We start from the raw sequence: 26,790 nt of genomic DNA, 5'->3' as shown, positions 1-26,790 counted from the left end.
GCACATTGAATAACAATGAAAAAAGGCTTATAGCTTTTCCATACTGTGACAGACAAAAAAAGTGAAAATTATCAGATACCAGGTCAGGTTAATTAAAGGTGATACACATTACTGTTCATGTTTCACCAACGGTGGAAATATTTCAAGGAAATCAATACAATTTGGTCTCCCGGTCAAACTGGAAGTGATTGGAGTTGGAGCCCCAGTGCATTGGAGGACAATCAGGTTGGGAAAGCCAGCACAGATTTGGTGACGCCAAGCAACTAGTACCAATCAAAAAGGATAATCATGTCCTGCTCCTTTTTCTGGCAGGTTTCATGTGCTTATAATAAGGGCTCTATAACAAGCAGCCAGTTCCTGCTGCTTTCCAACAGAAGGGCTGAAGGAACTTCTCCAGTGGACTTTGTGGAATAAGCAACACGCAGCTGCTCAAAGTGTTCTGCTGGGGAAAAGCAAGTGACCGCACACCCGTTGAGCAGAAAAGGGAAGGAACTTCGTCAGCTTGCCCTCCCCGCATTTAGAGAAAGCAGGCGCCTCGGGAACCGGAACAACCCTTAACCCAAACTCTGAGAACGGAACGGGAGCACAGCGACGGAAGAGGAGCGCCAGCTGTCAACTGGGGTGGGCGCTCCGGCCGCCAATCTCACCACCATTGCTATAGGAAGAACTCCAACGAGCGACTCCAGATAAGCCAGCTTCGGTCCACGCCTGCCTATTGCTGGCGGGCCATGGCTGAGGGGACAGGCTGCGGGGCGCCGAAAGCGCGCTTGGCCAAGATAGTGATGGTGGGTGACTCCTTCGTGGGGAAAACCTCTGTCCTGAGGCGCTACACCGATCTTTGCCCCACCGCCCTGGCGCCGCCGTCTTCCTATATCACCACCGTCGGTGAGTAGCAAACGCGCCTCGACAGCGCCCGTTTTCTGTGCCCGGGACGCCCAATACGCTCGGCGAAAACGTACTGGGCGAGCCCAGCCCCTATATTTCCTTATGCAGACCCAGAAAACTGGGTTAATTTAGCCAACGATAGATAAGAATATCGCCGCGGTGTCCAGCCGCTTTCTTTCCTTGTATCATAAAGTAAACAAACACAAATCCAAAAAAGCCGGTAGTCGTTGAGATTTCATTCAATGCGATACGGTTGAATTCTGCCAAGGTCCGCAAAATGTGAAATTTAACTATTTGCACTTGAAACTTTTGCAGCTCACACACATTACACCAAACCAGGATTTTTCAGCCAGGGTTCCGTGGAACCCTAGGGTTCTGTGAGAGGGCACCCTGGGAGGCCACGATTTATTTAAACAATTATTTCAAATTTGGGCAACTTCACATTAAAGAGGTAAGTTTCGTTATTCTTAGTTTAAGAACATTGTTAATGCACATATACAGGCCTACACAAGAAACAGATACAATAACTTTAAACTTCTGGCCTATATTTGAGACTGAATGTGCAGGGGTTCCCCAGGGCCTAAAAAATATTTCAAGGGTTCCTCTGAGGTCAAAAAGTTGAGAAAGGCTGCACTAAACCATACTATGATTTATGTATCTAACTTGATATACTGTTGATCTGGGTTAATATATGAACCCAGCCACTGTGGCTTATAAATCATGGTTTATGACTGGATGTTTAGTAAGGAAGCCATTTGCTTGTGGGCCATTTTCCCACTAATACAGTCTTTCTCAACCTTGGCAGCTTGAAGATGTGTGGACTTCAGCTCCCAGAAGTCCCCAGCCAGCATGCTGGCTGGGGAATTCTGGGAGTTGAGGTCCAGACATCTCCAAGCTGCCAAGGATGAGAAACACTACTCTAGTGACTGAGTGCATCTTCTAGTATCATCCAGCTGTCCTTGAAGCAATATAAAGAGTATTCCTGTTACCGTTATATTGCCTCAACAATATAACAGATGACCCTCTATGGTTAGTGGGGACAGTACCACTGGGTGAATTCTTTTATCACCATATGTATGTAATAAATAAAAACATTAAAATCTCTCCTGTTGCCTTGGATGTAACTTTGTTCCCCTGCATCTTGTAACTTTACGTGAAAGTGTATTGCAATCCTGTGCACACCACCTTTGGGAGGATAGAACTAAGATCTGTGTAAGGGTACCTCTTCCTAACTAACTGATGCTAATAATTTGAGACTGATTCTGTGTGTGCAAAACTCTAAGCCAAAATGTGATTTACCTCTTTGGGGTGCAGGGGTATATGAATTCAGCCAAATGTGTTTTGTTATGCAAACTGTGACAAAATACATCCTGTGAACATAGCTCATGGATCTTCCCTCAGGTAATAGCTGAAAGCCTAGAGTCAGCTGCATTCTTTGTGTACAATATAACATATGGACTATGCTTTCAGGATATGGTAAGCTATAAATTTCTGTTAATAAGCATACACTACCATGTTACACATGCACCTAGCTTTTTAAGTGAAGTCTCCAGTTTATTGTGTCATCCATAGTGAAATGGATGTCACCTTCAAGTCCCCAAAACAAGACTTTGTACCCAAGGTTTATCCTAGGTTACAAACTCCATTTCAGGTCTGCTCAAAAGTAAGGTGCAAGCCTTAGCTAAAGAGCCACATACAAGTGGGTAGGGGTAATGTGGGTGTAGAGGGGGTTGAAATGACTTAGTGGTATGATCTTCCATTAACTGAATTTTACAGCTTAATATTTCATGTGAATAAAGTTATAGTTAGGATGGAAGTAAGCATAAGACTACTGCGAAGCCCTCACATTTTCTTCCTTCTGTTTCCTATGTTGAAATTGAAACTTTAAGTTGTTTGGGCAGGGCAAGGGTATGACAGTCTGCTTTCTATATGTGTTATGTAGCCTCTTGTTGATGAATTGTTCTAAGTTGGGAAATTACATGATAATTTTAAAGAGTTTCATCAAAAAAACCCATGGTCCTGTCTTTAAAGACTATACAGTCAACATTTTGATAGTGATAGCTGTAGAAGGGAAGGATAGTAGATAAATACTGGTAAATGCAATTATACATGCTCACAGCTAGGAATATAATTGACATGGTAAATCTATTGTCTATGTTAATAGTATGAGAGTAGTAATTGTATCTATTGACCACAATCCAACTCTGAACTGAATATGCTTGTTAAATTGATTATGTATGTCTAATTCTGTGCTTCATTGTGACCATGGTTTTTAAAAATTATCCGTGTTTATGTGTACGTACAGTATATGGAATCCTTTTGATTTCTTTAGAGGCATGGACATATACTATAAATAAAACAACTCCTGCATATTTGGATTAGAATTACACTAAACGATTCACTTGCATACAAATTATGCTATTCTTCTAAGCATTCTTCAGTCTCATTGATTTCCATTTGGTTTGTCAAATTGAATAAAAGCTTCAGAATCTTTATGAGAGGTAGATGAATTAAGGCTAGGTTCTGTCAATCTAATGTAAATATGCTAATGAAGATCTGCTCTTTATAGTCAACCCCATCTGGAAGCTTAATGTTTAAAGCAGCTATCACCAGATCATTGATTCTAGAAAAGAAAGTGTCCTTACCTGTGAGATAGATATAAATATATAAAATATAATGAAATGAGTTCCTTTTAGATTTGAAATGAAAAAGCATAAACAAGCAGCACTTTCCTTTAATATAACTGAAATGTTTATAACTGAGCAATCATTTCAGTGTTAAAATAGATAAGAATCAGAACATTTTATACTACAAATCAATCATGTGGCAATATCATCCAAAGCTAATTCTTGAAGGTTTTAGATACAGCAGCTTTGTGCATGCTTTGGACTGATCTAGGCTTTTCAGCTAGACTTGATGTTTAAAAGACCTATTATATGACTAGCTTTAAAATCCTCTTTTACAAATTGTTTTCTAACTAAAGCATAGCTAAAACTGGGTGTGCGTGGATGAAAATCTGCAGACTGGTTGCTTACATTGGCTACACAGCAATGCAATCTGCATCATGTACATCTGCTGTGTGTCGGCTACAGAGCAATGCACAACCAAGTTGTAGAATGTACTGTACATAGTGGAACAGTTGCTGGTGTGGTTGCTGTGCTCACATCAGCATGGTGTCAGGATCCATGTCAGAGCTGGATTGTGATTTTAAAAGTATAATTCGCTTTTGTAACTTCGTCTCATTGCTGTCCTTGGGAAGAATGAAAGAATTTACTGAGACTGCTAGCAGCTCAAGCTGTGATTCTTTTACTGGGAAAGATGGCTTATGCCTATTATCTCTCATTCTGTTTTTCCCTCCTTGCAAAGAATGATATAGGTAACAAGAAGGTGAGATCATATCTTGCTGTTACACTCCCTATCTGAAAAATGGACAGTGGTTGCCAGTCTCAGTTCTCTCTTGAACAGCAGCCTTAAGCTACTGACTCGTGGTAAAATTGGCTGGAAATGAACCTGGCTTAAAAAAATAGTTGTTCAGATTTCAGCCTGTTCTTCAGCTTTGACAATGATATGGGATTAGTGGTGGTTACCATATCCACCTCACTGGTGTATTTCCCTACTTCTTTACCCACCTTTTCTTTCCTATCCATGCTAGGAAACCCAAGTGCCAATTTGAAGAGATGTGGTTTCCATTGGCAGAACCTTTCTATGAGCCCTCCTCCACTAACTCTTCCTAGTATTTGACACCTTCTGGCTTGATGCATCCATCAGTGGAACACACATTTTACTGTTCTTACTGTGGGTTGGGCTAGAAGGGGAAAGTGTTAAAACTCTTGCCAATTTCTCCCTTTTTAAAAAGGGAGGGAGGGAGAGAGAATCCTCCATTTCAGTGGCCCACCATTAAAGCTGTTTTTTTACAAAAAAAAAAAAAAATTACTGAGCTACTGGTGAACATGTTATTAACCTAAAAAAAGGTTCCACATTTCAGTAGTCCACCACCAGTGGGGTAGGGAGCGGGGCAGAGTCCCAAGGGTCAATGGTTCTTCCTTTCTTTCTTTTTTTCAATAAGAATTTTATTAGATTTCAGATAAAGATAAAAGCTACAGAAAAAACAAAAACCACAAAGAAAAAAAAACTTTAAAAAGAGTAAAAATACAAGAAATTTTTTTTTAAAGGTTACAGTAAGAGGTGACTGCTGACTTTTAACAGCAAGGATATACAACGATTTCCATAATCAGTCCCTTACTCTGTATTAAACCAAAATCACATTATTTCTATAAATCATTCTATTGGCAGGTCAGTGGTTCTTTCTGATCAGCTGCTGCTATCCCCAAGTGTTGCAACCACGGTTGAATGTGTAGTAAGAATCAATGAACCTGTGTTTCAGAGCACCACTTATTAGAGATATAGAAGGAAGCCACATAATACCTGAGGCTGAAGCATAGTGGGATTCAGGCTTTAAGTGGGAATGTGCAATGGCTCTTGATGGCAACAACCACTGACCAGAGTAAAGGGGATGTTCTGGCAGATCCCTCCATTGATTGGTAGGAGCTCAGACATTGTCAAGACCAAATTAAAGTGCAGCAGAGAAAGTGCACGAAGAGGTTCAGGCCTGGGCAAGACAGAAAATGTTTGGACTAGGAAAGCATGACTGCAGGCTGCCTCCACACTGGATAGGAATGACCTGAGTGACATCAACATTGAAGCTGTCTCAATGTGACTGCTGAAGCATTGCCCAACCACAGTCAGTAGATCATGTGGAGGAGCTATTAGGAATGGGAAGGTACTGGCAGTAGGTGGGGCAGCTGTACAATTGCAATTAATACTTGAATTGGATCTTACCCCAGAGGGTGGGGTGCAATTCAGATGCCATCTATCATACATCAGCAGCTCAGTATCCAGTTGTGTAGCTGGGCTGATGTAGTTTTTGTTTCTATATAGATTTGAAATGTTTAAAGATGAGAGGAGTTATTTGTGCCCAGCTTGTGTTCTCTGTTCTCATAACTATAAATTACAATGTAAAAATATACTACAGTTGTGCAGTCTTATGAATACCATACAACTTTGCAGCAAGAGCTCAGTGTCAATTAAAAAAAGTAGCCCTGTATCTTTGGGCAAAGTCACATCAGATCTCAACAGAAGGCCTCAATTCTTTTAATTCCAAAGTTCTCTCTCAGGTCCCCCTAGAATTTCCTCTCTGCAAGGAATGGGAGTCCCCTCACTTTGCTTAGAGACAAAGGAATACAGAGTGAGTAGGATAATATGATAAAATGTCATTTCTTGGTGCTTAAATGCTTGTTTCTCATAGTTTGGGGCTCTTCAGCTCCTGCTCACAATTCCAGAATTATAATTGCATGTTGCTAATTTGCTAGCAATATTGGAGGGTTGCAGCTGTGGATAGTAGCGTTTAGTTGTTCAAGATTTGCTTTCCTTAAAAAAACAAAAAAAAGCAGTCACAGTAAATTTTCATTGAAAGCACTTTATTCAGCACTTAAACTCTCAGGGATGGTTGCCCTTCTTCCTCTTCAATTATGCAGTTTTTGTGAATTATAAGCAGCTATAGTTTTCTAATTAAACTTATACGGATCATAAGGCAGACTCATCACATTGAGAATAGCAGACTATAAAGAATAACTGTTTTTTGTTTAAACAACGGCACCTCATTGAACACCAGGGAAAAAGTTTATGGGAAGAAAGATTTGCATGTCCAAGTGAACATGGAGATGCTTCGCCAGATAAATTTTTGAAATATTCTATGACATATTTTCTTGCAATGAATATTGTAATAGCACAATGATAAGTATATACAAGAAAGTACTGAGTTTTTAGAACTCTTTAGAGGCAAAACTTATCTTCTGCAGAGGAATTACAGGCCAACAGGATCTTTTCTTTCATCTTTGCTCTCAAAGTAGAAGCATTTTTGTTTTACTCATTGATAGAGTCCTTGCTAATATACAAAAAGGTAAGAGTTCCATTCTGCCTTTCTTTCTTGCACCCCCCCCCCATTCATATACATATACACACATATATCACACAGTTAGTCGCCCATCCAAATACTGGCCAAATATGGCCCTTCCTCAGCATGGTGGTCACATCACATGTCTTCATCTATTTCATGAACATTCTTTCAATTGCTTTGTGGCAACACTGAAATGCATTCTTACATTGTTTTTTTCCCTATAGTTTTCAGATAATTACATACTTATTTGTAACCAAATATCTTTCATCTACTCAGAGATGAACATACACTTAAATTATCACAAATTATCAGAAATGTATAACTGTCCAAATAGCAGTGGCAATACTTGATGCTCAATGACTTTAGAATTTAAATTCCTAAGTCTATTCAATGTATCCTGGCAGATATTTGCTTTTCTCATTGAAAAGTACAAGTATGCATGCACAGATGTATCCAGTTGGGCTCCAGTACTGAGGCCATGACTTTTGCATCATCAGCCTTCTACTCTACTGCATATTGAATAGAAAGAACACTGCAATTTAAAGTGCCATCTAGATCTCAGTGCCAGCAGACTAAAGGTTTATTTCTGATCTAACAGGCCCATATGTTTCTTGCCTTTGACCTTGGAGTGAAAGTGTCTAAATACCATCTTCCTTCTTCCTGCTTAGTTTTCATCAAGTACCTCTTTCTCTAGTTCTCTGGACTGTTTCTTGCTTTTTGGAACTTACCATGCATCTACTTCTGTTTTTTTAGAGTGATGGCTGGCTCCCCACCTCACTTCTGGACACTGATTATCTGAAGCTAGAACTTGCTGCATCATGACATTAAAGGGGTGGGTTCATACTGTACATTATGTTGAGTGATTCATGTTGGGTTTTGTTTCAGCAAGAAATGTGAGTTCACTATTGTGGTTTGTAAATCATGCATAGTTTGAATGTAGACAATTATAATTTATAAAATCATGGCTACAGTTGAGGTTTCTGTAGTAAGTGAGGTATACATGGAATCAAGAAAAATAAAATAACTGGTACAGATCATTTGCTGGCATTAAGGAAGATAATAATGCACTTCTTTCAATTTTTGACCTAATTTGCTTTCAACTATCTGTACAATGAATAACTACCAATAGTTACATGATCTGTTACTAGTTATTTATAAATGAACAATTGCAAAACTGAAAAGTTTCCATAAATTTGAGATAAAGGATCTCAGGTCTACAGATCAAATTGTGGTGTATCTCTGTTTTCTTGGGTCCTTCACAGCTACTGTGTGCTACCTCTTGATTTAGCCAGTTCCTGTTTTAAACCCAATTATGATTTGATAGGTGTAGAGCAAATACAGATACATCCTCATAGCTCTGAGAAGATCAAATGATGATAGGCTCCCAAATCAGTAAGGTCTGCTAAAAGAATCAGTTTCTGCAATCTGCATAGGTACTGTTCTGGATTTGAAAGTGCGTAACTAGACGGGTAGCTTTTTGTCACTGTCAAAGTATGAAAGGAGAAACCTCTATTTAGGTAGTCTCTGTAACTAACAGCTTGGCCTTGTTGCCCCTTTTGGTCTGCCTGAAAAAAAGAACATAGCAAAAGAATAAAACCATCTCTGCTATCTTTCAGCATTGTGTGTTAAATATCACTATATTAGACACTGTTGTGCAAATTCACACATCAGCCATTCATTCTCTTCATATAAACAGCACTGGGATGCAAGAAAATATAAAATCATTTTACACACATAGATGTAAGTAATAAAAACTATTTTTGTACATATGCCACTGATTCATATTAGGAATATATTGGTCAGGCACACAGTGCTAAAATATGAAAAGCCTCTGTAACCTCAATTCCTTCCCATTATTCCATCTTCACTTAGAGTTATCTTATCCCATTCTTGAACCGCATAAGAGTTACCTCTTCATTTGCAAATAGCCAAGTGAAGCAGGAAGCAGAAGAACTGATGTCTGAACACTAGCCAGATTTTTAAAAAGAAAGAGAGAGGCATTAACTTTCTATTGCAGAAAATATACCCTAGCATAGAGTACAGTAATTTTTTCAGCTGTTACTTCCTTCTTTCCAGAAGCTGGAACACTTCCACCCAAAAGTCGATAAGCAAGAAAAGGGACAAGAATAGATAAAGAAGACAGGAGGTTAAATATCACTTCTGGTTAACAGCAAACTCAGTGGGTTCAGGCAGGATTTGGAGCCAATGTAGGGCCATGGAGGAATAAGAGATGCATCAATATGCTTGGGAGAACCTGAGGTGTTTAGAAAACTGTGTATATTTACCAACATATATGAGGAAATCCCATCTTTTTTTAAAGGCCTGTTTTTAGCATGTAAACACCTGCGGAACCTTGACTGACTTAGCTTAGAAAAGACAAGCAAAATATGTGGAGATGGACTTGAACAGCCCTCTTGAATATTCTGCAGTTTCATCTCCAGTTTAGTAGCTACCCAGTATTGTGGAAAGGAACATTTTGCTTAGGAGCTGGGGATATACTGTGCCATTTATTAGTCTTTTTAAAGCTCTTAGTCATACTTGACACTTCATCCAGACTGGAAGGAATAAGATAGTTGAAATCTAAGTGTGCCTCTGAGAATTAGATTTAGATTGTTGTGTACCACATTTATAATAATATTAAAAAGGCAGGAAGAAAATTAGGGCAGATGCAGTATGATGAGTTTAGCTTTTTGCAATAGGACTGCTTAGTACTATTGGTGGTACAACTGGTGCTCTATTTCTTTCTCTCTACCCCCACTTCAGCCTTGTCCATTTATGAAATTTGTTTGAAATTTTATATAAAGCTATGAATAACTGATGCATGCAATGCTTATTGACTTCTGTTTTTCACTAACATTCATTGACCTTTTAGGTCAATAAATGTAAAGTTGATTTAAGAAGTCAATATGCCTTATTTTAATTTAGATTAAATTTTTGTCTGATTCAGCACTCTTTAGTTGTCTTTTTATAAATAAAAATGCTCATGTCAATTTATTATTAAAATTTATGTCAAATATAAAATGTTTTCTGTAGGACTGGAAATCCCCTGCTGAGTTATTATTTTTTAAGCATTTCCAGCTCAGTGTTTTGAAAGTGACCTTCCTGTTTTTACCACATATTGTGCCCCTTTCAGATGTTGCCTCAGCTATTGCACAAAAGGAATTCAAACATTAAATTGTACAGCTGGCTCCATACAATGAAGGAAAAACGTATTGGGCTTAGATAATAATTTTTAGTTTTTTATTTTGTCTTTCTGTAATTGAAGTGTTAATAAAATGATCACTTGTTGAACTTAAACTAAACCAAACTTCTAAATATGCATTAAATGCAAAAAGATGATTTAATTCAGTTACAGCGTGCTGCAGAATGTTTCTGAGGAGGAGATGATTTCTCAATGGGAAAATATAGCTGTGGAGTTTCTGTTTATACGAAAATTGCTCTTTTACTGCGTACTCTGCTTGATAAGAATTTTTTTTTTTTCATTCAGTTACTCTGTCTTTTGATTTGCTCTCTTATTAATAGTTACATTAATAGGTCTGTGTTTTTCTTCTTAGGCATTGATTTCAAAGTGAAAACAATTTCATGTGATAATACAGCTATGAAACTTCAAATATGGTAAGTTTTGTAAGGAACATAATTAGTATCTAGTTTTGGTCTTCTAAGACTAAAGACCTTCTTTAGTCGAGAAAAAAAATAGTGAACATATTGTTGTTTCTCACGGTCTCCTGATTTCTAGCTTGGTGCCTTAATCACTACACATGGTGTATGCAGTGTAGGTCATAAATTGGGTGAAGAGAAAAATCTGCCTGTTCTTTCATAGGGCAAGGCTTCAGATTAAGTGTAAGAATACTACCTACATAGTTTTGCAAAGCATCTGCTCTGGAACAAATCTCTAGTGTGGAAGTGCTGAGATATATGTCAAAGGAAAAACGGCTGGATCAGTCAGAATTTCCACTAGTCAGCACTGCTTCTACTGTGATGTTCATAGCGAACTGCACTGAGTGCATTGTGGCTCTTTGTCCACAGTTCTGCAGTGAATAGTAGTGCTAAATTATTTATTATGATGTATTTTAGGGACACTGCTGGCCAGGAAAGATTTCATACATTTACTACTAGTTTTTTCCGAGGAGCGCATGGAGTTGTTCTTGTTTATGATATCACAAATGCAAAAAGCTTTCAAGGAATTGCATACTGGATGAAAGATATATATGAGGTAAGTTTCTGCTCTTCTGGATACAAAATATTTTATATAATAATAATCAGTAGATTCAGGAAAGCTAATGAGACCACAAGGTTCCTTCATCTATTATCGAAACACTTTTAGAGCAGAGAAACACCTCCTTGAAATCATCTGTCACTTTTCACATCTGTTTCCATCTGTGCATTAATTCATCTGACTACTCAGTTATTGAACCCAGTTATTTCTATGTTCTCTCCACTCCTCACCCACCTTGATTAGTGCAGGCAGAGAGGCCACATGTATGCACACATATGCCCCCCATGGAAAATGTTGTATGGTATCTCCCATAAAATTGGATGGATGCCTGGGTATATAGAAATAATTTCAGTACTCATGAAGTATCTATGTAGCTAAATACTTACTTCAGTTCCAAGAAGAAAAAACCATGGACATAGAAATGTGCAAAAATTGATTATAGGAAAATGAAAGAAAAGGGTTATTTAAATGTGTAAAGAGAGCCAGTTTGGTGTAGTGGTTAAGGCATCAGGCTAGAAACTGGGAGACCGTGAGTTCTAGTCCCACCTTAGGCACAAAGCCAGTTAGGTGACCTTGGGCCAGTCACTCACTCTCAGCCCTAGGAAGGAGGCAATGGCAAACCACTTCTGCAAAACCTTGCCAAGAAAACTACAGGGACTTGTCCAGGCAGTATCTGAGAATCAGGCATGACTGAAAAGATTAAAAAAAAAAGAAGTAAGACTGCTAAACCATTGCAGTTTCTCAGATAGATAAATACCTAAGGTGTTTTCATATGTCTCTTCATTTGTCTCAGAAAAAAATCTCCCTTTTTTGACATTCATTACTTGCTGCTATCATCTATCCTTTTCAGAACTTTTCTAACCCAAGGTAGTGTGTTAATGGACTTAAATGGCACACGGGGAGTATTTCAAAAATGTAGGAGAAAAATCTTTTGTAACAAAGCACAAATAAAAACATCAAATAATGCTTGTGTGCCTTTACAAAGAAATATTTGTGGATTGAAGGAAAAATAATTGCACTCATTGGAATTATGTTAATTCCCACTTAAAAAATAGGCCAGTTGGGACTTGGAAGTGATAGGAATGAAAGCATGTCAAGCTCGGGGGCTGTGAGTAGAGTAGTACAGAATCTGAGACACTCAGTTGGGAGGATGCGGAAAGGCAGAGTAACAACAGAACATGCATTATCCAACTGGAGTGCTCCTTGGCAAAGCATTACAGACAATACAGCTGCCTTGATATAGGGAAAGGGGCTGGTTTGTTCCTTCCTTCCTTCCTTCCTCTCTCCCTCCCTTGTACTGGATAGAAATCCATGCTGTTTATTCTTAGGAATTAATTCAAGGATCCTCAACACATGACATACTTCATACTGGTTGTCCTTTGCATATCCTGCTCTGGCATTTTGGGGAGGTTGCCTTTATTTGAAGTGAGGTTGAGAAAGAGGCAAGATATCCCATGATTATATGCTTTGTCTGTGTAGCTAAGCAGTTAGGGAGGTGTTCATGTATAGTTTTTAAGTCCTGGGAGTGCACCCACTTTGCTTTCCTTTGACTTCTTTCCTTTACATCTGGAATTCCAGAAAGCAGGAAGTTTTACTCATTTTTTTTTTCAGGGGAGGGGAGGGACTCAAAATCCTCTCCCCATGCTTCCCAGCCAAATATTCTTTGAATGGCATCATTGTGAAGAGTGTTTGCAAGTGGTGACATCTGAAATTTTTTGAAGGTTCTGGTCCCCTTTGGGTGGAATTAGATCTGCCATCATTTGGATTTTATTATATTTTATATGTATATTTATTGATACTATTCTGATTTTATTGTATTTTATACTGTTTTATTGTGAACTGCCCAGGGTCCCCCAAGTGGGGGAGATGGGCGGTAATAAAAATATGACAAATAAATAAGTAAAATATATGTATGTATGTATGTATGTGGGGACGCGGTGGCACTGCGGGTTAAACCGCTGCGCTGCTGAGCTTGCCGATCGGAAGGTCGGCGGTTCGAATCCGCGCGACGGGGTGAGCTCCCATTGCTAGTCCCAGCTCCTGCTCACCTAGCAGTTCGAAAACATGCAAATGTGAGTAGATTAATAGGTACCGCTTCGGCGGGCAGGTAACGGCATTCCGTGTCGTCATGCCGGCCACATGACCACGGACGGGTCTACAGACAACGCCGGCTCTAACGGCTTAGAAACGGAGATGAGCACCGCTCCCTAGAGTCAGACACAACTGGACTTTACGTCAAGGGAAACCTTTACCTTATGTATGTATGTATGTGAGAATACTGTATATATATGTATGCGAGAATATCAAGGAAGAGGAAAAGATGATGAACAGAATCTGCTATGTCCATTTTGCCCAGCATCTTGTTGCTGGCAGTGCCCAGCCGCATTTCCTATAGGAAATCTATTACTGGGAATGAATGCAGCTATATATTTTCTATATCCCTACTTCTGTAAATGGAGTTTAATATAACTCATGGGTTCTGAAACTTTGTGATACTGTGACCTCCCTTCCCCCCAAATAAACTTAATGGTTTCACTGGATTAGCTGTCAGCCCTACTAGGTTAACCAGACCAGGAAATCAACTCCATAGGAAGGCTAAAACTTAGATTTGGATGGATTCTTCTAGCAAGCCAAATGAAACAATTGTGAATACTGAGGACTCTGGGGCATAGCAATAAGACCACACACAAGACACAACTGAATAGTTCAAATTAGGAAGGAATCATTATAGAAATCACAGAAATTGCAGTTAAGCTAAACTATTTTTGTTTACCCTGTATGTTTGAAGTAAACCTATCAGAAAATTTCTCAGGATTCATTTATCAACTGAAGGAGACTAGCAAGTATAGTAGGCAAAATGCCTCAAAGAATTTGATCCCTATGATTTCATCAGTGGTTATTAAAGATACCTATGACCCTGAAAAGAACTGTGTCAGCTGGACTCAGAATTAGTTATTGAATTAGCTCTTAATGTTCTCCGCTATACATAGGGGAGCTCCCAAAACTTATCTTAGTAGTTAAGACCCTAGACCAAGGTGTATGATTTGTCAGAGGTGAGGAGCTAGGGGCAGTTGCCATAAATCAAACTGACTGATTCTCTTTGAAAACCCAACATAATCTATCCTTCAGGTCCTAGAATATAGCTAGATAAGCATAGGGGTCACAAAAATACAGAATTTCTGAGATAACTGACTAAATATGTTTATTTACAAAAAACTTGGACTCTCAGGGGAGTGGAATTGGATGGATACTATTTTCATTTAATTGGGGCCACACTAAGTGATAAAGGCATAAGGGCCAAAGGAGATCTAGAATCACTTATTTCAACAAGGTAGCAGGAGAAGACTTTCATTCTCCCATACCATGCCAACTTGGTGATAGCTGCTTTACACAAATTTAGACTGTTTAGTTTCTCTTGATTAATATATACCTACCACCCCAAAATCTGCATACTCAGACTAAACTTTTGTGGGCAGAATTGGAGAAAGAGAACTTAATAATAAATCCCCATTCACCCATATAATTCTCAGAGATGATCTAAATGCTCAGTATAATTTACATTCCCTAGACATGGAAGGTGTTTCAATTTCTCCATGAGTACTTAAGGACTCCACCTGTAACACAGCTGGTTGGAGTTTAACCCAAGTCCCAACATGGTTAGATCTGAAGATACTAAATAGGGCAGTGGTGGATGACTATCCTAGAGCATTTGTTTATTGAGTAGAATTGCAAATACCCACCTAGATTACTTCCTTATCTCTGATATGTTACTCTCATGGGTTGAGAAACTAGAGGTAAATAGATCTAGATAATATCCATTTTCTATTAAGGTGAACATTAAACATTAACTCTACTTTTGGTCAGTTACAGATGTGGAAGAGAGGCAGCCATGTATCAAGTACAGTGAGAGATACCAGAAAGCTTTTATGGCTCTGCTAAACATTTCTCAGTTCTGAACCAATTGTTCTTGCCTAGTGCAGCCAGACTTAGGCAAATAAACATTGGAGGGCTATAATTCCTACTTTCAAAAAAATGCAAACATTTCTAACATCCTCAGTTGCAATCAATACCTCTCGCCCAATGATTTAGATCCAAGGACTGGCTTGATCAGGATGCCAAGAAACATCTTTTAGACCTAAAATGGCAATATAAATCCTTGCTAAAAATCAAAAAGAGGAAAACATTATAATCGATCTTTAATCTGTACAACTACCTTAGTCATCAACTCATCAGTATAGTTAAAAAGAAGGACACAGCTAGCCTTTGGTGATTGGTAGCTGACCTCCCAAGTTATCTCCTCACCAGGTATTTAGTCATGTTTTGGAGAACACTGGCGAATCTCATTATAGGGTCCTTTACAATAGCCAGCTAAATGATAATTAAGTTAGTTTTCTATCCTCTATAGAAGTATTTCCTGATTGGCCACCTGTCACTATCTCTATGACAGAAATATTAATTGAACAGTTATAAAAAGGAAAGGTGCCCATAACATCACACCACAGTTAATAAGGACAAATGAGTACTGGTAGGCATCAATCTTGGCACCTCTTTTTACATATATCAATAACAGCACTGATCCCAAAGAACTGGCCATCATAATTCTTATTTTTAAAATGGAAGCTAGCCATGAGCCTGGTAAATAGAGACCAATTAACTTGTTGAACATTATAAATAAACTCTGTGACACTCACTTATGTGGAAATTACAAGACTGGACAGAAAATCCATTCTAGATTAAAAAAAAGGGGGATGGAACAGACTGCTTTAACCCTAATAAATCATATAATCATTATGCTAAAACAATCTTAGTACAGTGCTGTTAGATAAGGTTGCATTTTGGTACCCTTCTTATTCAATTTTTACATCAATACTTTAACCAGGAGTTTCAATATGGTGTACCATTTTGCTTCTATGCTGGCAGAACTAAGAATTCCAATAGTGTTTTATGCTGATGATACAGTGCTACTTTCACAAGTCTATTAGCCTTAAGCGGGTGCTTTGAATTCTTCACTTCAATAATGTAGTGAGGGAGTTACTGTAGCTACCAAAAGACCAAAACAATGGTCTTTCCTAAAAGACCCAAGATGTACAATTGCATTATTGAGAGACTAAAGATTATGTGTCATCAAATTACTCTCAGCTGTTAGTGACCATTTCCAGGACAATCTGATCCTTGAGATCATCAAAAAGTACACCAATTGCTGCTGTAATCAAGTCCATCCACCTTGCTGCCAGTTATCATCTTCTCTTTCCTTCTATCTTTCCCAGGATTATAGATTTCTCAAGACAGCTTGGTGGTCACCTAATGTTTCCAAAATGGCACAAAGATAAAACAGGCTAAATGTTTCAAATATCTTGGGCGGTATTTCACTCTTCAGGAACTGTGAATCCACAGATGTATAGTTGGAGGTTGCGATAAAGAGATGTGAAACTAGAACTTGGATAACAATTGTCAATTATTGGCCAAAAATGAAATTCTTCCAAGTTGGCCTGTCTGTTTGTCTATCTTATTAAATTCCAATCTAGGTGGAAACAGTGTATAGTTTTAAAACTGTGCTCCCTTGGATTTTCCCCTGAATTTTTCTCTCCCTGCTCTATACACAAACAATAATGGCTCCAAGACAACATATTACAGATGTAAACCAACAAGAAATTAGATCCCAAATTGGCAGAATCAGGGAGCGGCTGATCCATCCTGCCAGCTCGCTCTTTTTGCTTAGTCCCTAAATATAACAGAGTGTTTGCTAAAGCAAAATTTCACTTGCTACTTTTGGTAGTTTTACAGGGTAAATTTAATAACATTCTACTTAAGGAACATACATGCCCTTGTGGATCAAAAGCAATAGAAAATAATGTTTTTCCTGTGGAATATGCTAATTCTAATAGAGATGGTGATTTTGTTGGCATTCCCAGGTATCACAGATTTGTTTTACTGTACATTTCCTTACTTATATAAGTTCAGGATGAAGATATTATATACCAGGTGACAAAATTATGTCAGATGGCTTACAGTGTTAGATCTCAGTTAACATCTAAACAAACCTAGCATTGTCTTGTGAACAACAGTAAAGAAAGTTTGATTCTTATCTGGAAATACTGATTAGTATGCAGAGAAGCCAGAAACCTATTGTCCTTATACTATCTTTATTTTATTATTTCTAAATGTTCTCTTGCGCTGGCCTTTGGCTGTAATAAAAACTTACTCATCTACTGTATGCCAGCTTGATCATCTTTACTGGTTGGTTAGGCTTGTTTGCAAAAATGTAAGAAGAATTCTATTGGATTAGAGCGAGAGTCATTTAATCCAATGTGTTTCTCATAAGAGTTAATTGGACATCTCCAAAAAGCCCACAATTGGATATGATGGCAATGAACTTCACAATGCTGTGCCGCTTTGCTATTGCATTCAGTGAAACGTCCCTTTAACAGTTAAAGTTCTCCTTAGCTATCTTTGCTAATAGGCATGATAGGTTAATTTTCCATGACATTATCTAGTACTTTATAAAGCTACTTTATAAACCAGCAATTCATATTTTGTGGTGTTGAAATCCATGTATTAATTATTCATTATGACATAGAAGCACTTCCTCTTAATTTGTTTCAAATTTACAATTTCATTGGGTGAACATGCATTCTAGATTTTTTTAAAAATAAAATATTCTTGCCTTAATATTCTGCTCTAGCAGTTAACCTGAGCTAAATATCAGCCCTCTTATAGGACTGATATAACCTGTCTAATTACATGCTAATCTAACTGAAACAAATGATGTATTTACAAAACTGCAATCTACATGTTAGCAACTTATGGCTTACAAAGTACTTTATGCATCCTAGGGAGCCCTCTTAAGGACATTTCAAATGTTACTTTTTAATAGCAAGAATCTCTATTTCAAGCAATTAAATGTATTTTGTTAGAACAAAGCATTTACATGTGTTCCTGTTCTATGCATGAGGTATACAGAATTGTATGGGAATGTTACTTGTTTTTGCACGTTCTACATGTTTATCCTAAAAGTTGTTGTTGTGTCATTTTCTTGCATTGTGTGTATTGTATGGATGTTTTACTGAGATTTAATTTAAAAGGCACGTACTTGAACAATTACTTTTACCGTGAAGGATATTTGTTGTAGTTATTTATCGGGCAAAATACATTTTTCAAGTGCTCTTTGCTCTTAAGCAAAAGTAATTCCTCACCTCCTAATCAAGTGGTTATATGTGAACTTTAATCCACCAGATGTCTCAACAGAAACCTCAGAGTGATTAACAATTGAGGAATAAAACATTTATTTAAAAAGCAGGAAAAAGATAAGATTAAAAAGCAGATAAGCGACTAAAAGCAAGGTGCTATTGAACAGAATTTACCATTGGTGATGCTAGAGGACTTTTCTCTCAGTACAAAAAAACATCTTCAGAGGAGGGAGTTCCTTCAGGCTCCACTAATAATTATAATAATTCAAACAGCTGCTAGTTTTTACGTGAAATCACTTCTCTCTGCATGTTAATTGCAAAGTTACATTAAATAGCAGATCTGCTTGGGCTCCTAAATTTTTCAGATAATCCAGAACAAGGTTTCCCTTGCACTGAGCCTCAATATTTAATCATTTATTTCTGTATACTAATGTTCATGTTGTTGAATTACTCCTCCTAGTGGCTGATAAAAAACATAGTGATGCTCGTAAGGAACCCAGAATATGAGTTGATTATTCTTAATTTTTAGAGCTGAAAAATCAGTCTCAATTTCTCCCATAATGAAGAAACTACCTGCCCTTGGTTTAAGGAATAACTGGAAAAAAACGAATTAAGTAATTTGTCCTAGATTTCTCAAATTAATGTTGATTATCTGAACTGTGCAAATAGCACCACACAAGGAAGGAATCTGTTTTAAGATTTTAACTGAAGTAATATGTAAATGTATTTTTCTGGAAAAACTCATTTTGCTATCTATTTTCTGATATGGCTGCTTTGAAATTAATATTGAAGTTAAATAAAGCTGCACAGATCCAAAAAGTAGGGGAAAATCTTATGTTCATCATTTGATTTTCAAATGTAAGAATTTTTAGTCAAATATTTTTTAGGAAGCAAATAAAATTGAAATCTATTTTCTAATTATCACAAATGATTATGTGATATATTTATCTATTTACAATGCTGTGTTTTAGGAATGCACTCATATAATTTTATGTAGGAGAACCATTGACTTTAATGAGTAAAGCTCCAGTGCCTACTGAAACAACTAACATTTTGGTCTATTAATACAGGTTAGATTGATTCATTATTTTAAGTCTGTACTCTGATAATGAGCTTACTTCATTTTAGAAAGTGCATTATCTTGAACATCAGCTGCAGTTATGAAATGAGATTAGTTGAGAAAATTAGAAAAAATGGAATGGCAGACCTTAATAAATCTTGCCTAGTGCTCTGCTGCTAAAACTAAGCAATGCAGTTATGAGTAGGTATGCAGGCTACTAACAACTCTATTGACCGTCATGAATAACAGTGTTGTTCCTTTCTGCATGTTGGGACAAACTTTTCTGTTTTAGGCTAAAATATATGAGATTATACCTCTGCTAATGCAGAGGTACCCATGTAATTTAACAGATGCAAAACAAGTAGTCTTTTTGTATTGTTCTATTTACATTTCTTCCTTTTTGCTAAAGTTATATGTGTTGATGTTAATTTTGTCAACTTTCCTGATTTTAGGCTTAAACAAGATCATAATTCCATTTAAGAATTCTAGGGTGAGACTGATTTCTATAGACTTTTTAATCTAGGAGCAATCTGACACTGTTCTTTAGGGTCACTTCAACCCTTGGAATCCTTGGATGGGAACTGGGAACTCTAAATGTTAAAGAAGGTGGAAAAGTTTCATACTTTGGATGGGTCATTGCTAATTTACAGTAGACATAAACCTTCAAATTCCAGATTTTGTTTTTGGAATACACAGTAAACCTTTGATTTAACAGACCTTGATTTAACAGATTTCAGATGCAACAGAAAAAAAATAAATATGTCTGTACACTGTATGCTTCTGCATATGCATAACATCCAGTTGGTCATTTTATGCATGGATGAAATACATAAAATTTGTATGCATAAAATCCCATTCCCATGCTATGCATGCATTATATAAAGTGCATTTAAATTTAAGTCTGTTTTGAAGGCTTATTGTATGTATGTGTGTGTGTGTGTGTATACACACACACACAAACATATGCTATCAACTTCTTCGAAGAAAGTTTCCATTATATACCCTATTACATATTAAAGTTGTAGAGAAGAGTCATGCCTTTCTGTTACCTTGAGTTCAAAGGATTTCTCAGTTGTCAGAAAGGACCAGGAAGAATGAATCCAAGTCAGTTGAAAGTAAACTCCCAGCAGTAACCTTGTAAAGAAATGATTAGAATTAGGATGGTTTCCCTTGCTCGAACAATAGATTCCTTTTTCACAAATACTTTTTAAAGTACCTGCTTACTACTTATTTGTCTATATACCTAGAGGAAAGCCCAGCCAAGTTTAGTAGGGCTTGATTCCATAGTATGTGTGTCAGTATTTTTGGGTTGCCTTATTGTGGCTAGAACAATAGATTCTATCCCATCCTTTGTGAAGTAGTGTGTGTTGATGAAGAGAGTCAGGTTCTGTCATGAGATATCTTACTGTTTCAAGGCAAATCTGCTAAGTGAGGAAACTGAAGGCAAAGGCTTTCATAATGGGTTCAGCGCTTTGCGGGTGCTGTGGATTTCTATTCTTTCTTAAGTATTAACCCAACATGTGCAAAATTTCTAGTGTGAGATGGTTACATATTAGACAAAACAGTACTTTGGATTCAGGCTCCAAAAAGCACTTCGGAGCATGGGGGCTGCAGAGCACTGCAATGCACCCATCTATAATACTTTAAAGTAGCTGCAGTCTTCCATTCGATCACATGGCTGAATATAGTTGGAGATTTATATTTAACTGTTGGTTGTCTTGATCTAAGAATTAAAATTAAAGTATTGTAAAGTCAGAGGACTGATCATATTTGTTGCCCCATGAAATTATGTGCATTGTGAAAAGATACCTGTGGGTGATTTGTTTTAAAAATATTTCATGCACCATCATTTCTAATTTGTGATGATTTTTTAATAGTTGAATTTCTGGCTTGGCTTGAGTTTTCCTAAAAATGTGTACAAATGTTGCAATGTTCATAATATTAGTGGAATGCCAGAATGGGCTAAAGACTGGCCATTTCCTTATAATAATTATACTGGAAGCAAACAAGGAATGGAGCCATAATACTTCTCAGACTCAACATTTTGTTCTCTTGATCAGTTGAGGTTTTCCTCAGCTTTAGATTTTCTGTATTTATTTGGGTGTAGTAGGATTTTATTTTTCAGAGAGAGAAGATCTATACAGTAGGGCTATGCAAAAGAATAAAAACAGAATACAGCTAGGTTTTATATTTCAATGTCTTGATATTCATATTCTGTATATTTATAGAAAGCAGGTGAAAATATGGACATAATACTACTGGGTAACAAGTGCGATAAGGAGGCAGAACGTGTAATTTCAAAAAACAGAGGAGAAAAGGTAAGCATGTATTATAAATGATTGCCTTGTTGCTTAAATGTTTGGGGTATATTATAAAAATATACACTATAATATGATTATAAGTGAGAGCCAGTTTGGTGTAGTGGTTAAGGAATCAGGCTAGAAACCAGGAGACTGTGAGTTCTAGTCCCACCTTAGGCACAAAGCCAGCTGGGTGGCCTTGAGCAAATCACTTTCCCTCTCTCAGTCCTAGGAAGGAGGCAATGGCAAACCACTTCCAAAAGTCTGCCAAGAAAACTGCAGGACTAGCCCAGGCAGTCTCTGAGAATCAGACACGATTGAACGGATGAAAAAAAAAAGTGATCATAAAGTGCAGTTGTTTACTATTGCAGATAGTGTGTTTTCATACTGAAGGGGAATATAGTGAAAAATTACTTCAAACACTGCTTCTATACTTGGTAAACTACAAAAATAAACCACCAACAAAAATGCGTAGGCATTAAATGTGAAACTTTTATTTTTTTAATTACATCAAAATTTTAAAAATATTATAAAACTGCATTTAAAATATTATTCTGGATATAGGTGTAGAGTGGAATCCAAGGTTGTAAGAGTGGGCTTCTACTCATAGGATTATAGTTTTTCTTCTCATTGCCTCTAGCTATCCCTGATGTGGACTCAAAATCTGTTTTAGGAGTGTCTTTCAATTTTTCAGAATAGATTTTTCAGGATGCTCCTACTGACCTACTAGCAGAAGCAGTATCATTAGCAGAAACAGTGCATTGGATTTCATTTTTATTTATACACACACACACACACACACAGACATACATAAAATAAAAAAATTGTATTGTTTTTATCTTGTTAAAAATTTAAGAAAAAAATACACACACACACATATATACACACACAGTGTGTGCGCTTGTGTGTGTGTATATATATATATTTTTCTTAAATTTTTAACTAGATAAAGACAATACAAATTTTAGAGAAGAAATGAGGAAAATAAAGAAAAATAGTGAATAGATAAGAAAGCAAATAAGAAAAAGAAAAAAGAAAAATTATTAAAAAATGGCTTCCAATCTTAACTGTCATGAGCACTGATGGTGAGCAGGAGGGGGCCCCTTTCCAGGGGGGAAAACGCATGCATAGTAGCGAGGAATTGAGCAGTCATTCAAAGAGACACAGAACAGACCCGCCTTGACTTCTGGGGTTTATCTGTATGGGTTTTTCGCACGCTTCTTCAGTTTGTTAGGATTTTCTGTCTACTGTAGCAATAATAAAACACTAGAGACTTACTCCTCATCTCAGCGTGGTTCCTGCTTGTTAGGACATTAACAGTGGTTATAAATGCATTTATATTTTGCCCTCTCTAAGATTACATTGTTAATTGGATTTCATTATAAATTATGAAGTATGAGACAAGTCAATTCATTTAAATTTGGGGGAGCTTTTCAAAAAAATATGACCTACCTGCCAAGATTTGTTTTATGACCCTCAGTCTTACAAAGAACGTTAAGTAGAGAAGGAAAACAGGACAGTTTCAGAAGCTATTTTATTTCGGCCTTCTTCCCTTCACTCTACATGTTCAACTTTTTTTATAACATCCATTTTGGATAAGTCTAAAAGGGAACCACTTCATTTGTGGCTCCCAGAATTCCTTCCATCCCAGCTGTCAAAAATCAGTGTTCCTGCATTTTGTAACCCCTCAAATGAGTATAAAAAGAGAAAGAATGTGGCCCAAACAATCTTCCACCAGACATACCTGAGGAAAAAAATACTTAATGGCATAGATTGAATTTGATACAATGACAGGTATTTCAAGTGGCATCTCAGGAAAACATAGTCGTTCTCTCTTAAGAACACATCATCTGTGTTCCTATCTATCTGGAATACACAAAACAGGTGATTTAACTTGATTTAGGAAGGAGATATAAATAAATTTATTTTCTTATATGGAAGACATAAAACAGGTGTGTTTTCTTGAAAAGTAATTTGTGACCACACATCTAAAAGTTATCATGATAAATGATCACAAGGTGGCAGTGTTGAGATATCTCATTGGCTCACTTTAAATGTTTCAGCTCATTTTCCAATTTTCTATGACTGCAATTAGGTTAATTTACTAATGGAACAAAATCCATTATATCCTTTCCTTGATCTGCCTCCTGCCTAGGTTTCCTTTCTGTTCTGAATTGCCTTTACATTCCTTTGTCAGAACATGAAATATTCTGGTTTACTTTATTAATCAAAGCATCCTAGGAAGCATTGGTTAAAATGTTGGACTAGGTCTGGGGAGTCCCAGGTTCAAGTCCACCCTTGGAAACTTATGGATGACCTTGGGCGAGTCTCATTCACTCAGCTCAAGCTACCTCACAGGGTTGCTATTGCAATAAAATGAAGAGTGGTCCCCACGTTAGCTGCCTTAAGATCTTGAAGGAAAGATCAGCTACAAAGTTGAATGAATGAATGAATGAATGAATGAATGAATGAATGTCGTATCTTGCAATGCTAGTAATAAACCAGTAAAATTGTATTAGTTATACTACATTAGTCTTCAGCAAAGGATCGTTACCTTGTTGTGGTGCTGGAGCTTGAACACCTCAATGATGCCATGAGCTAAACCGTGAAGGGCCACCCAAGAGGGGAAGGTCATGACAGAGAGGTCAGACTAAATGCGATCCCTGGGGAAGGTAATGGCAACCCACCCCAGTATTCTTGCCGTGAAAACTAAATGGATCAGTACAACCAGAGATATGTTGGTATACCATCGGAAGATGAGACTCCCAGGTCGGAAGATGGTCAAAATGCTACCGGGGAGGAACAGAGGATGAGTTCAACTAGCCCCAGACGTGATGACACAGCTAGCTCAAAGCCGAAAGGATGGCTAGAGGCCAACGGTGCTGGTGGTGAATGGCAAATCCAATGTTCTAAGGATCAACACACCATTGGAACCTGGAATGTAAGATCTATGAGCCAGGGCAAATTGGATGTGGTTATTGGTGAGATGTCAAGATTAAAGATAGACATTTTGGGCGTGAGTGAACTGAAATGGACTGGAATGGGCCACTTCACATCAAATGACCACCAGATCTACTACTGTGGACAAGAGGACCACAGAAGAAATGGAGTAGCGTTCATACTTAATAGTAAAGTGGCTAAAGTAGTGCTTGGATACAATCCAAAAAACGATAGAATGATCTCAATTCGAATGCAGGGCAAACCATCTAACATCACTGATCTAAATATATGCCCCAACCACAGATGCTGAAGAAGCTGAAGTAGAGCAGTTCTATGAGGATCTGCAGCACCTACTGAACAACACACCTAAAAGAGATGTTATTTTCATCACGGAAGACTGGAATGCTAAGGTGGGCAGTCAAATGACACCTGGAATTACAGGTAAGCATGGCCAGGGAGAACAAAACAAAGCAGGACATAGGCTGATAGAATTTTGCCAAGACAACTCACTCTGCATAACAAACACTCTCTTCCAGCAACCTAAGACACGGCTTTATATGTGGACTTCCCCAGATGGACAACACCAAAATCGGATTGACTACATCCTTTGCAGCCAAAGGTGGCAGACATTTGTACAGTCGGTAAAAACAAGGCCTGGAGCTGACTGTAGTTCAGATCACGAACTTCATGCACAATTTAGGATCAGACTCAAGAGATTAGGGAAGACCCACAGATCAGCTAGATATGAGCTCACTAATATTCCTAAGGAATATGCAGTGGAGGTGAAGAATAGATTTAAGGGACTGGACTTAGGAGATAGGGACCCGGAAGAACTATGGACAGAAGTTGGCAACATTGTTCAGGAGGCGGCAACAAAATACATCCCAAAGAAAGAGAAAACCAAGAAGGCAAAATGGCTGTCTGCTGAGACACTAGAAGTAGCCCAAGAAAGAAGGAAAGCAAAAGGCAATAGTGATAGGGGGAGATATGCCCAATTAAATGCAAAATTCCAGAGGTTAGCCAGAAGAGAGAAGGAATTATTTTTAAACAAGCAATGCGTGGAAGTGGAAGAAGGCAATAGAATAGGAAGGACAAGAGACCTCTTCCAGAAAATTAGAAACATTGGAGGTAAATTCCAGGCAAAAATGGGCATGATCAAAAACAAAGATGGCAAGGACCTAACAGAAGAAGAAGAGATCAAGAAAAGGTGGCAAGAATATACAGACCTGTATAACAATATCGGGGATAGCTTTGACGGTGTGGTCAGTGAGCTAGAGCCAGACATCCTGAAGAGTGAGGTTGAGTGGGCCTTAAGAAGCATTGCTAATAACAAGGCAGCAGGAGACGATGGCATCCCAGCTGAACTGTTCAAAATCTTGCAAGATGATGCTGTCAAGGTAATGCATGCTATATGCCAGCAAATTTGGAAAACACAAGAATGGCCATCAGACTGGAAAAAATCAACTTATATCCCCATACCAAAAAAGGGGAACACTAAAGAATGTTCAGACTATCGAACAGTGGCCCTCATTTCACATGCCAGTAAGGTAATGCTCAAGATCCTGCAAGGTAGACCTCAGCAATTCATGGAGTGAGAATTGCCAGATGTACAAGCTGGGTTTAGAAAAGGCAGAGGAACTAGGGACCAAATTGCCAATATCCGCTGGATAATGGAAAAAGCCAGGGAGTTTCAGAAAAACTTCTATTTCTGTTTTATTGACTATTCTAAAGCCTTTGACTGTGTGGACCATAACAAATTGTGGCAAGTTCTTAGTGGTGTGGGGATACCAAGTCATCTTGTCTGCCTCCTGAAGAATCTGTATAACGACCAAGTAGCAACAGTAAGAACAGACCACGGAACAATGGACTGGTTTAAGATTGGGAAAGGAGTACGGCAGGGCTGTATACTCTCACCCTACCTATTCAACTTGTATGCAGAACACATCATGTGACATGCTGGGCTTGAGGAATCCAAGGCTGGAGTTAAAATCGCTGGAGGAAACATTAACCATCTCAGATATGCAGATGATACCAGTTTGATGGCTGAAAGCGAAGAGGAACTGAGGAGCCTGATGATGAAGGTGAAAGAAGAAAGTGCAAAAGCTGGCTTGCAGCTAAACCTCAAAAAAACCAAGATTATGGCAACCAGCTTGATTGATAACTGGCAAATAGAGGGAGAAAATGTAGAAGCAGTGAAAGACTTTGTATTTCTAGATGCGAAGATTACTGCAGATACTGACTGCAGT

General features: G+C 37.8%; 1 protein-coding gene across 1 annotated transcript in view; it reads left to right on the top strand.

Moving 5' to 3' along the window:
- Positions 1-339: 339 nt before the first annotated feature.
- Positions 340-26,790, top strand: part of LOC134494205 (ras-related protein Rab-10-like) — a 35,470-nt gene continuing 9,019 nt past the window's right edge. The window contains exons 1-4 of the mRNA XM_063299237.1: positions 340-885; positions 10,396-10,456; positions 10,916-11,054; positions 21,533-21,622. Coding sequence (XP_063155307.1) covers positions 729-885; positions 10,396-10,456; positions 10,916-11,054; positions 21,533-21,622 — 447 coding nt within the window. The 5' untranslated portion in view covers positions 340-728. The remainder of the gene's footprint in view (positions 886-10,395; positions 10,457-10,915; positions 11,055-21,532; positions 21,623-26,790) is intronic.

The sequence above is a fragment of the Candoia aspera genome, chromosome 3 (assembly GCF_035149785.1).
Source record: "Candoia aspera isolate rCanAsp1 chromosome 3, rCanAsp1.hap2, whole genome shotgun sequence".
Taxonomy (NCBI): Eukaryota; Metazoa; Chordata; class Lepidosauria; order Squamata; family Boidae; genus Candoia; species Candoia aspera.
The sequence above is the reverse complement of the archived record's forward strand: the minus strand, read 5'-3'. Positions and strand labels throughout refer to the sequence as shown.